Raw genomic sequence first — 12,136 nt, 5'->3', positions numbered from 1 at the left:
CTGGCTAATTCAGAACCTTCTTTCTAGGTCGGCCGAAGGATTAGGCTAACCTAATTATATTAAGATTGAGAAGTTTAATTTACAGATACTTTTTTAATCCTTGAAAGAAAATCAAAGTGTGATAAATATGATTTTTTTAAAAAAAAAACAATCACCCTCTTTTCTCCAAATTATCTGCGGTAAGGCATGTCCACTTTGTGGCCACCCTCCAATGCCGAACCTTTGCTGAATCTCAAGCAAAAGGAACAAGCAAGAAATCTCTGCTGGAAAGGGAGGTTGATAAAAGGCACTACTCCACAAATGTCAGTTTTTTTGTCTGAGCTTGGTATTATTTATTTAAAAGTAGCTAAATTTGTAAGTTGGTTACAATTGTGCAATAATAGTAATAACTTGCAACGTCCGAGCTAATTTACAATTATGGGTGACCATGTTTCGCATCACTAAGGCTGTGTTTAGTCCATACCAAAATTGAAAGTTTGGTTAAACTTGGAACGATGTGACGAAAAAGTTGAAAGTTTGTGTGTAGGAAAGTTTTGATGTGATGGAAAAGTTGGAAGTTTGAAGAATAAATTTGAAACTAAACACGTCGTAACCTGTATCCACCGAGCAAGTTAATGCACCACCAATATAATTTGCTCACTATTAAAGTTTGACGTGTAGTGGTGATAATACGTAGCTGTACACCCCGTCTCCTTTTATCTTGATGAGATGGTCAAGATACAATCTTATACGCTGCATATAAGAGCGAGTATAATAAGATAATATAAGCGGATCATATATGTCACATTATATTTATGCTTATGTGGAGGAGAGAGAAAAAAGCAGGCTACAAATTTGTAGCCAGCTGCAGCACGAGCTCCAATAAACCATGTGAGAGAAATGTGAGAAATGCATTAATGTGTATTATGTACTTATAATTAACTATTGTATCAGTAGGCTATTAAGTTAGCTATAGATGACGTGTTAATTTTTGAATCTGGTAGTTGGCTATATTATTAAACTTGCTCTAAATGAAAAAGATGATGGAATTAAAGCATGATCGGGGCAAAAATTAAGGAGAGAGACGGGTCGAAACAATCATCCAATCCTGACGAAAAGCAATGCTCAGAATGCCATATATAATTCAGCCAAGTATACATAGCCATCAAAGATTCCAGGATATAGTTGGTGATGAGGCGGCCGGTGATCCATCGAAGCAACTTGTGGGGTTAGAACTACTAATAACGATAAGGATGTTTTGTCCCGTTGGTATTATTCAGGCAAGGTGAAGTGATCATCTCATCATTAAATTCTCCAGCAACTTTAGTAACAAGGGTGGTTAACTGAATGTTTGGCCCAAAATTTGTCAGCAATAACTTCACTTTGTGACTAACTGACAGTGTCACATAAATTAAGCTGGCAATCCTGAACTTTCTTCTTAAAAAAAAAGAGAGTAACTGACGATCTTACTGGTCATTATTATCTGTGAGGAGTCCACGATAATACTGTAGACGTAACAGTGTCCACGTCCTTCAGTGTCTTCGATGTGCCTATGCAAACCCTCTCCATAAATCTGCGGACCAACTGATGAAAATTAATTAATGAATACGGATTTCGCATGGCATCCTAAATTCAGATTTTGACGGACTGAAAAATATGTGGGAACCTCTATGGCCGGCCCCAACATTTCGCTTATTCAGGTAATAATAAGCTAAACGGCATATTTATAAACGAAAAATAATTTGTGAATAAAACTCTTGATATGTACATGTTCTTAGCGATCTAAAATTAAATACTGCAAAATAAACTTTGATAAAAAAAAAACTAAAATTAACTACAAATTTAATGTTGAAAATTTAAATTTAAGTGTAAGTATAAGAAAAAGATGAGGAAGCTACCGTCACTTGTGGTTGTAGTTTCATATCGAAAAAATATGTGCAAAAGATTTTGATGGACAGCCCAATTAAGTGTTGCTCCGATTGAGTTTGACGGACATTCATTCTCATGTCGTCCTTTTTTAAAAAAAATAGTTATAGGTTGTATGCATTCTAATTATGCTTAGGTTTGAGTGATTTTAAAGTAATTGTGTTATCTTTATGCAATTGTGTACGATCAATAAAACTTCTTTTATCTTAAAAAATACTTTTGTTGGACAGAACATTTTTTTCCAGGGGCATTTAACTCCCTAACTATTTACCACTTTTAAGATATGATAATTAAGGATTTACTACTTGCATTTTATGATATGTGGGTCCTCATATATCTATAATACGTGGGTCCACATGAATATATCGGGTGGGTCCACATGAACTATTTTATGTCAAATCTTGTTTTATAGATGTTTTATAGATTTGATTGTAATGAATAATTTGATCACATTTGAAACTTACTGACAAAGAATTAAACCAACCCGAACAAAACAAAAAGACCAACGTCATCAAGAGCAAAACATGAATAGCTCAACCTTTGATGAACACCTAGATAGCCTCATGCAGCTAATTTAGCCATATCAACCATCTAACAGGTGTGATTGTGACGCTCATAAATATTATGGCTCATATCCCCGAATATTACGTTCCTATTGTTTCAAAAAAACATACTATGATTTTTCAAACCGCTGATAACCGTGTTTACCATTAGGGCATGGTAAGGTTACCAGCATTATGTTTGGTAGAATTTGTATGAATTTAGATTTTGGAGAAAAAGGGGGAAAAATTAAAAATTTCCTAGAAGTAGTACAGCATTTGTAATAATGATATCTAGTGATAAATTTGATTTTGTGAAAAAATGCAAAGCTAACTCCATATTTTGGCACGACTAAAAGGAGAGTTTGCTTCGTAATAAAGGTTTGATGCTTGTGGACACTATAATTAATTATTATAGTTGTGGATATCATATATGGTATTTCTATTGTTCACAATGTATGATAGTGGTTTTCTTCTCTCTCTTTTTTCAAGTCAAAGATCATGGTCACAGCACAGTTATCACGACCTAACGGTGGTAACCACGATCTTACCGTAAGATTTGGAAATCTTGATTTCAAATTACAGAGATAAAATTCACACATTACAATTATCGCCCTAATGTGAGGTGGTACTAACCTTCCCACGGAAGGTATAGGAACTCTAAGCCACACCATTAATCATGAGCTTAGTATCGCATCAAAATAATAAAATATATTATATAACAGTTAAAAAAACCTGACTATGAAACAACTCATAACTTTGTTAGATCAAAATTAAAATGATCAATAGGATGATTTTGTTTTACTTTATAACACATTAATATTCAGGGTTATTTGCCGTTATACAATCCATGTGGCTTTACGCGGGCAAAATGAGGAGGGGGAGGTGACTAGCCCCCTCCCCCTTGCACACGCGGGTGCAATATGCACTATTGCGTGGGTGCAGCGCCACTGCATCCGTCAAGCCAGGCTAAGTTGGGAAGCTCGATTCCTGCGTTTCTGCTCGGCCCGGCTCGGAGGCAATCTTCGGCTCTTTGCATCGCCTCATCCTGTATCACGGGCCAGTGCAGGAAACCAAACATACCAAATCTGCATGGTCTGGTACGAGCCAAGCCTGGTACAGGCAACCAAACAGACCCATATTAGCTGGGCTGCGTGAGGTGAGGCATGAGCACAAAATGGACGGCAGGCTTGGTCGTCACCTGCACCGGCCAGCGCGCGGCCCCGGCTCCACCTCCACGCCGACGAGACGATATTATCGACAGTAAAAGGCGGCGGCGGCGGCGGCGGCGACGGCGACGGCGTCGGCGTCCTCGGTGCGTTGTGTTTTGTCGTTCTCGCCATTCTCCGACGACGTGGATTTAACGCGTACGGATTTGAATCAAAAGTCAGTTTTACAGCTCAAGTGCGCTTGTCCTCATCATCAATTGCATCTAATTTCAGATGGCGCTGAAAAATCCTGAGAAAATTAAGAGAAATTCAGCAACATGGCTTAATTAAATTATTGATTTTCTCGCAGTGTCACTTTCTCATGGATCGTGGGCCTCGGATTTTCATCGTGTGTATGTAGCAACGTCTCAACGTTTTCGATACGGTTGATCTGTTTGATCATCGACCCTACCAAACCAGCGGCAGAAGCAGAGCCATGCCTCAGTAAATTAATTCTAATTACTTTGCTATTGTTAATCATCCTAATTATTTAGTCACTAGCAGAAGCAATGGTATAGTGTACATACTTAATTAAACAAACCAACAAAGTAAATGCTCAACTCAACCCAAAATAATCTATTGACCTATACCAAATTGGGTATACTATATAATTTATTGTTAGGCTCGACTCATAAAAATTTCGTAGATTCGCCACTGTACCAAACAGCATCGCACCAAACCCGACGTGACACGCACTGATGTAACGCCTGCGATCATTTTTCTTTCAAGTTTTCTCTGTCGCTGCACGGCACAATATAATTCTACCGTGCGAGCAACGCAGGAAGAATTCAGGATCACACAGGTCGCTTTTGAGCTTGAAAATATTCGGGATTTAGTCGTCAGAGATCGATGCGTTCTCTGCCATCTTCTCGTCGCCTTTTTTTCAGGCGTGACGACGGCGCCCGATCGGCCGGCGAGATCTGCTGGCGATCGATCCACACGGGCCGCGTCAAACCGTCGGAAAGGTGGGCGAAAATTGAAGCTACGTATCATAGCATGATATGATAAGCCTGATGGCGATCGCCAAGCCATCGGCAAAAAGCTAGCCAGGACATGAACAATTCGTGGTAGTGTTCTGATATTCTTCAGAGTGAGAGACCAGCTATCAGCCAAATAGCGTATAGCTGTGTTGTGTTCATGTGCATGTGAAGAAGAATGCGCAAAGTGTCCAGTTTGATTTGGCATGGTATGCATGCATGGAACTGTATCATAGTTTGGAACTTTAATTTGATTTGATGCTAGAGTGCAGTGAGTGTTTCTTCAAAAAAAAGAGTACAGTGAGTGCCCTACGTAACGGATCCACCTTAAGATGTACTTGATAGTGCAATGACAAAAGGTATGTGGTTTTAACGGATCCATCTTAAGATACACTTGATAGTGCATTGACAAAGTGTAGTCAGAATACGATGTTACGTTACTGTGTTTGCTTCTTTTTTGCGGTGGATTTTTATGTTATTGGCACGTGGTGTGGTTTGTGTTTATTATTATTATTATTATTATTATTATTATTATTATTATTATTATTATTATTATTATCAACTCCGCCCCATTGGCCTGTTTCGTGCGCTGTCGCTTTGCCCGACACCGCCCGCCTGCGCTACTGGAGAGGGGGGGAGAGAGAGAGAGAGGAGATAGAGTCAGTGTTCACCTAGACGCTAGATGCTAGATGGACGGTAACTCTCAATCTAGAGTGTATACCATATATTATGCTACCAGCATATTTTGTTGCTATATATGTAAATTCACTCAACAAGTCAAAAGTTCAATAGAACATTTGAGAGCAAGAAAAGATGAGATTTAAGGTTTACCTTGTTTTGCAATAATGAATCTTCAATTAGCTTCAAATTTAAATCATCTTGGCCTTGGTAGGCCAGAAAATTTGAACTCCTACCCACCAAATGTTTTGGGTCCATCCATGGTCTAGGTATCATTGTTTCGGTCTAGACTTGGCTCAGCATGGTCTAATTACTTGGACTAGACAGTCTTTGACCATCTAGACAAGAAAATAGTGTTTAGGCCCTAAACAAGACAAAAACCTATGTACGGTCTTGCGTCTAGACGGGGTCTAGACGGTCCAGACCATGGTCTAGGCAAACGTTGGATAGAGTAGAGGGAGGAGTAAGTATGTCATGTGGGCTTCCACAAATTTTTTTTATTCCCTCCTTGCTAACTAGGATGTCACGTCAGGACTTGAACCTGCGACCATTAGGTTAAAAGCCCAATGCTCTACCAACTGAGCTATACACCCGATTTTACAAGAAGAGAAGGCTTGGTGCGGAAAAGAAAAGAGGGCGGCCTGGCCCCTTTTCTTCTTATCATATCACAAGGGCGCGGCTCCGTATGGGGCTCGTACTGCGGAGCTAGTCTGGGAGTCCTTCGGAGTTTACTTAAATTCAAGAGGGACTTAAAGGATTTCTAACTTAACTGTCCTGCTTACTCATTGGATGAATTGACAGAGTCTCTTGCCCTTTACCTTGGATATACACATGCTCATTCGCTGTAACCACTAGCCACCCATATATACTGCCATGAGACCTATTTGCATGGCTTTGACCATTTGAGGGTAGACATTTTTGATATTGGGATAGGGATGGCCTACATACTCATGTAAAATTGAGAGACGGTAGGTAAACTTATTCCAAATATCTCACATTACGGCCTCGTTAGCTAGGCCTCAATCTCGGCCCATCCAAGTGTATGGCTACACGTAAACGGGCCGTGATTGAGGCCCATCCAAATGTCTCTGGGCCATCCGCTCGCGAGGACGCGAACACCACTTGCACCTCGCGAGGCGCCCCGCCATGCGCGAGCGACATGCCGCGCCGCGCGCGCGACGGGGTGGCGCCGATCGAGCCAGGCAGCCATTCCCACCGCGCCACACGCGCCACACGCCCCGCACGGCGCACGCGCCTCGCCCTCGCCTCGCCTCCGCGCGCGCGCCGCGGCTAAGCCAGTGGCACCGATTCCTCGATCGGCTTCGCGCCCGCGCCCACGCCCACCGGCGAGCCTCAGCCAAGCCATCCGATCGCGGCAATGGCGACGTCGTCGACGCTGAGCCAGACGCAGCGGTACGCGGCGGGGGCGCTCCTGGCGCTCGCGCTCCGCCAGGCGCAGATCCACCAGTCCGTCCTGCTCGGATCCCACGGCCTCGACGACGCCCCGGCCGCCGCTGCCGCAGTCCCCTCTCTCGCCGACCCCGTCGACGCCCGCCACCTCTGGACCCACGACTCCCACGGCCTCCTCCGCCCCGTCCTCAGGTATCCATCTCCAAACCCCATCAAATCGATCGATGGATCGCCATTGATTGATGAATTTCTCTCAGGTTTCTCGAGATCGACCACAAGGCATGGCCGGGCGTGGAGACGACGGCCGCCACCTCCGAGCCCAAGCACCACATCGGAGCCGTACGCGCCCCAATGCAATCTCCAATGTAAAACCATTTCCATGGCGATTCAATCGTGACATACTTTTTTTTTCCTTCTCAGTTTCTCCGGAAGGTGTTCGAGGACGAGGACGACGGCGAGGCGGCGGCGGCGGAGAGGTCGGAGCAGGAGCTCGCGCTCGCCAAGGCCGTCGAGGCGATGGCGATGGGGCTGGAGAACGACGTAGTCGCGGCCGACGAGCTGATCAAGGCCACCGGCTCCGGGGGGGACGGCGACGAAGGGTGGCCGTGGCTGGCGTCGGCGTCGTCGGCCGGCGGCAGCCGCACCAAGGATTACCGGAAGATGGCGGTGCTGTACATGCTCCTCTCGGCGTGCGTCGCCGACGTGAACATGGCGGAGGAAGGCATGGGCTCGCCTCGCATCAGGAGGGGCTACGACGCCCGCCACCGCGTCGCGCTCCGGCTGCTCGCGACATGGCTCGACGTCAAGTGGATCAAGATGGTAAGATTTGTCCAGAGATTCCATTGCTTTTCTTACAAGATAAGATCACTAACACTCCCTCTGATCATAGGTAGTCCATCCGTCCCAAAATATAAGGTATTGGAGTAGGATAGGACACATCTATGTCCAGATTCGTACTACTAGAATGTGTCACAACCAGCCAAAATTATTTATATTTTAGGACGGATGGAGTATTTGATTTGATGTTTAGGACAAGATTCTAAACTTGTAAAACTATGACCATATAATTTTTTTGTTAGAATGAGTTTATAAAATACAATAAGTTTCAATGTTACGATATTACTATTCAAGGGAAATTTGCTTACACCATTTTTTAACTAGGAATTTCGAGGAATTATTCATGGTCAAAGTTTCAAAAGAAGTTTGACTAACTTGTCCTAAGCATCAAATGTTTTATGACCATAGTGTCCAGTAGTCTCATTATCTGTGATCACTAGATTAGTTTTTTCATGAAAATGCTAGAAGTCTAGAACACATGACAGGGTACATTTAGCACAGCATTCTCTTTTTTTTTTGGATAACAGCACAGCATTCTCGTCCATGTGAAATTAGGATAGAAAGAAAGCCTAGTTGTACATGTAAATGCACACGCTAAGAACAGTGATCTCTCTACCAGTTTTGTCATGGACACAAACTATATGTTTTTGTAATCGAACGTTTTGGCATTGTAGGAAGCTATCGAGATAATGGTTGCTTGCTCTGCTATGGCTGCAGCGAGAGAGGAAGAACAGTCAGAAGGAAGCGAGTCACCAAGAAGCAGATGGGAGAACTGGAAGCGTGGAGGAATCATCGGCGCAGCCGCCTTGACGGGAGGAACGCTGATGGCCATCTCCGGGGGTATATGACCTGAAAGAAATTTGGATGAACTTATGAAATGTCAGATCAAGATAAGTTCTGTAACTGAATAATTTCGTCTGAACTTTCAGGTTTAGCTGCTCCAGCAATTGCTGCAGGATTCACTGCTCTGGTTCCAACATTGCACACACTTATCCCTTTAATAGGAGCTAGTGGGTTTGCTGCTATAGCTACTGCTGCTGGACATACTGCAGGCTCTGTAGCGGTTGCTGCATCATTCGGAGGTGAGCGTAGATGGTTTTTGAATATTAATTTGGTGATACTATTCCTTATTTGGAGGTGTTTATTTCTGAACCCAGCAGGAATCTTTTATCAGGATCTGTAACTAACCAGCATCTTAACTTGAAAATCAGCTGCTGGAGCTGGGTTGACTGGGACCAAAATGGCCAAAAGAATTGGTTGTGTGAGAGAATTTGAGTTCAACACTATCGGCGAGAACCATAACCAGGGTGTGAGTTTTTGTTCTCTTGTGTTATTTTGATTCGATGTTGGAAAGGTTCAGAGAGCATAAAGCAAAGATGTTATCCCTAGTCTTCGATAAAACTTTTTCGAGTGGATGACACTTAATAGGATTGACATTTCAGCGGCTAGCAGTTGCCATCTTGGTCACTGGATTTGCCTTTACCGAGGAAGATTATATGAAGCCATGGGAAGGATGGAAGACAAACTTAGAGAGGTACAACCCCCCAAAAGACATTCACACGAAATACTTTTTCAAAAAAAAAGTTCTCTTTGTAGTTTGCAAGTACTTTGGTATTAACATAGCCATGATAGTCCTATTGCATTCTGTTTAGAAACCAAAATATTCACATGAGATGAATACAGGTAAGATTCATGCAGCTGTTGTCCCTATCAATATCGTTGCATTTTCTAGAACATGTTTGCCTTGCTTAAGTACAAGAAACTTGTAATTGGCAGGTACATTCTGCAATGGGAGTCTAAGCATATAATTGGCGTCAGTACAGCAATACGCGATTGGCTGGCATCAAGTAATTTTGGCGTTCGACGTGTACAGTGTTTGCGTTTATTTCTTTCTTTCATACTTTACTGATTACTCAACATAAAATTGTCCGGTTGTTGGTTAATGATGTAGGATTTGCAATTGAGTTGATGAGGGAAGGTGCAATGCAAACTGTGTTAAGTGGTATTGTTTCTGCGTTTGCATGGCCGGCTTACTTGGTATCTGCTGCAGATTTTATCGATAGTAAATGGTCCATTGCTATTGACAGGTGACATAATGAACTCTCATTACATAAACTAATGCTGATGCATTTTTCCCTTTTCTGTACAAAACTGGTCTCTTTTTTTTCATTAGTTGTACAAAAGCTGAAAACAGAACAGAGAATACAATTATCTTGAAACTAATGAGCAATGCGTTCGCGAAAAAGAAACTAATGAGCAATGATAAAAACGAAAAAATGCAACAAACTTAAAGCTGTAATGTATGCATTAATCTTTTTTTATCCTTTCCAAAATTACATGAGCGCACAAGAAATTAATTGAGTAGATGTTTCCAGGGCAGATAAGACTGGGAAAATGCTTGCTGAAGTGCTGCTCAGAGGATTGCAAGGAAGCAGGTAATTCTCTGCCTAGAATGTACAATCCAGTAGACTTCATTTCTCAATGGAACTAATTTTTTACTGGGATTTCTAGGCCTGTCACTCTCATCGGGTTTTCCCTAGGGGCACGTGTTGTCTTCAAGTGTTTGGAGGAACTAGCTTTGTTGGGAAATAATGGTACCTCTTAACTATGTGCATATATGAAACTTTATTTATAGCTTGTTTGGCTGACCTTTCATTGTGAATAGAGGGACTCGTTGAAAGAGCTGTGATGATAGGTGCACCAGTTTCAGATAAGGAGGAGCTGTGGGAGTCTACCAGGAAGGTATGGTAGTTCTATAGATTCCAACTGCTTGAAACTATAGCCTTGAGCACATTACTAACTCTTATGTGAATTTTACACTACTGTACTGAAAGTAAAGTCACAAATGAAATGAGTGCTAATTGCTCGAAGAAACCACCTATAATTTTAGCAAATCTTACCTTGCTCCATGTCATCTTCTCACTAGTATGGATGGCCATGCATTTCCGCAGATGGTTGCTGGACGATTTGTGAATGTTTACTCCACAAATGATTGGATTCTCGGTATCACTTTTCGAGCAAGGTAAATCTGACTCATATTTCAGAATCACTATCACAGATTGTGGATGTGGAGTCATCATTTTTTCCATGAAAATGATCTCTCATGTAGCCTGCTTTCACAAGGCTTGGCCGGCATCCAAGCAGTTAATGTACCTGGAGTTGAAAATGTAAGTGTGTTGCGGCATTCAACTGGGCCAAAAAATTTCCTCTATACAGCTAAAAACTCGATAATATTTCTGAACTCACAGGTTGATGCCAGTGAGCTCATCGTTGGACATTCTTCCTACTTGACACTTGTCAATCAAATCCTGGACCAGCTTGAGCTGAACACCTACTATCCTGTCTTCTATCCCAGCACACCAAAGTGCGGCACACCGAAGTCAAAGTAACCACTGTAATTGAGCTGCAGAAAATTATATATATGTTTTACGACTGGAAAAGCCAGATCTGTGCTTTGCAAAGAAGTGTATATCTGATAGCTTGTGGAACAAACAGCTGAATTTAGTGACAGACAGGTTGCAGTAAATAAAGCTAACTGCTTTCTTGAATCAAAAGTGCCTGCAATATATAGTACTGCATTTTACTCTTAAAAATACTGTTTATAACTCTTTAATAGCTATTAGCTAGGTAATCACTCTGATTCACAAATCACAACTACAAATCGCTCAGATTTGCAAGGAATCGACAGATGAATGAATGAACATCTGCTTCGTTATTTCCGTGTGAGGTCATGAGCAAGGGAGGAGACTCGGTGCACTGACCTCGTCGGCGGTGAGGAAATTGGAGCGGTGCCATCGAGTCGGGACGAATCAGACGGAGGAGAGGATGGCGCTCGCCGGCGCCGGTCTGGAGAGCTCATGGCGATTTACTCATGGGCGATTTCCGGCCGCCGTGGCGGCGGCGAAACCCCATTTTACAGCTTCTCCAGAACATGGGCTGTACTACGGCCAACAAAATCAGCCAGGCTAACATCCGTGCGGCCCATTCAACGGTAGGATTGCGTTCTTTTCTCTCCTTTCCTCAATTGTAAATTGTACTCCCTCCGTTTCTCCGTTTCACGTAACTCAGGTGTGTTTGGTGGATTGGGATTCGGTGATATTCCCCCGTGATATTCTCGGTGACATTGAGTCACTGACATGTGAGGTCACATGTCAGTGACTCAATGTCACCGAGAATGTCATGGGAGAATGTCACCAAATCCCAGTCCGTGTTTGGTTGGGTTTTTCAACCTACTTTTACTTTTGCAAAAGTCAAAAACAAACCAAATGACCCAAAAATCATACTACCTTCGTCCCAAAATGTAGTTATTTCTAGCACAGTATTTTTTCCCAAAATGAAACTATTTTTCTACTTACCTTCTCCTCTCAACCAATCACAATCATTCTTTTTCACCTACTTTCTCTTTTCAACCAATCACATACTTTCTTCAATCATTCTCACCTACTTTCTTAATACCCGTGCCAACCTCAAAAATGCTTACATTTTGGGACGGAGGAAGTAAGTGTTTTTCTCCAAAGCTGCTTTTAGTGTAGTACAAATCCAAAAGCAGCCTCTACCCCTGTTTTCACTGGCTTTTGAGAGA

At 42.5% G+C, this 12,136-nt stretch overlaps 1 protein-coding gene, 1 long non-coding RNA gene and 1 other non-coding gene across 3 annotated transcripts; 1 reads left to right on the top strand and 2 right to left on the bottom strand.

Annotated features, from left to right (window-relative positions):
• Positions 1–5,824: 5,824 nt before the first annotated feature.
• On the bottom strand, positions 5,825–5,900 carry TRNAK-UUU (transfer RNA lysine (anticodon UUU)). Its single transcript has one exon. It is a non-coding gene; the product is annotated as a tRNA-Lys (tRNA).
• Positions 5,901–6,549: 649 nt separating this feature from the next.
• On the top strand, positions 6,550–11,108 carry LOC9269754 (uncharacterized). The gene is made up of 15 exons (XM_015757944.3): positions 6,550–6,909; positions 6,975–7,056; positions 7,138–7,536; positions 8,229–8,394; positions 8,484–8,636; positions 8,766–8,863; positions 8,997–9,088; positions 9,331–9,401; positions 9,506–9,641; positions 9,930–9,989; positions 10,066–10,148; positions 10,220–10,296; positions 10,506–10,576; positions 10,664–10,721; positions 10,803–11,108. Exons 1-15 carry the CDS (start codon positions 6,686–6,688, stop codon positions 10,941–10,943), a joined length of 1,911 nt encoding a protein of 636 aa, XP_015613430.1. The 5' UTR covers positions 6,550–6,685; the 3' UTR covers positions 10,944–11,108.
• LOC9267123 (uncharacterized) lies at positions 8,046–11,480 on the bottom strand. Its single transcript, XR_001540424.3, has 4 exons — positions 11,316–11,480; positions 10,801–10,957; positions 10,455–10,707; positions 8,046–8,403 (listed from the first exon to the last, which is right to left on the bottom strand). It is a non-coding gene; the product is annotated as an uncharacterized lncRNA (long non-coding RNA).
• Between the last annotated feature and the right edge of the window lie 656 nt (positions 11,481–12,136).

Source organism: Oryza sativa, chromosome 10 (assembly GCF_034140825.1).
Source record: "Oryza sativa Japonica Group chromosome 10, ASM3414082v1".
NCBI lineage: Eukaryota > Viridiplantae > Streptophyta > Magnoliopsida > Poales > Poaceae > Oryza > Oryza sativa.
This window is presented reverse-complemented; position numbering and strand designations above follow the sequence as displayed.

Excerpts from the sequence above, each read along its gene's own strand:
- LOC9269754 (XM_015757944.3), top strand. The coding sequence starts at position 6,686 with ATGGCGACGTCGTCGACGCTGAGCCAGACGCAGCGGTACGCGGCGGGG. Across the intron at positions 6,910-6,974 it reads CTCCTCCGCCCCGTCCTCAG|GTTTCTCGAGATCGACCACA; the intron begins GTATCCATCTCC and ends AATTTCTCTCAG. Across the intron at positions 9,402-9,505 it reads ACGCGATTGGCTGGCATCAA|GATTTGCAATTGAGTTGATG; the intron begins GTAATTTTGGCG and ends TTAATGATGTAG.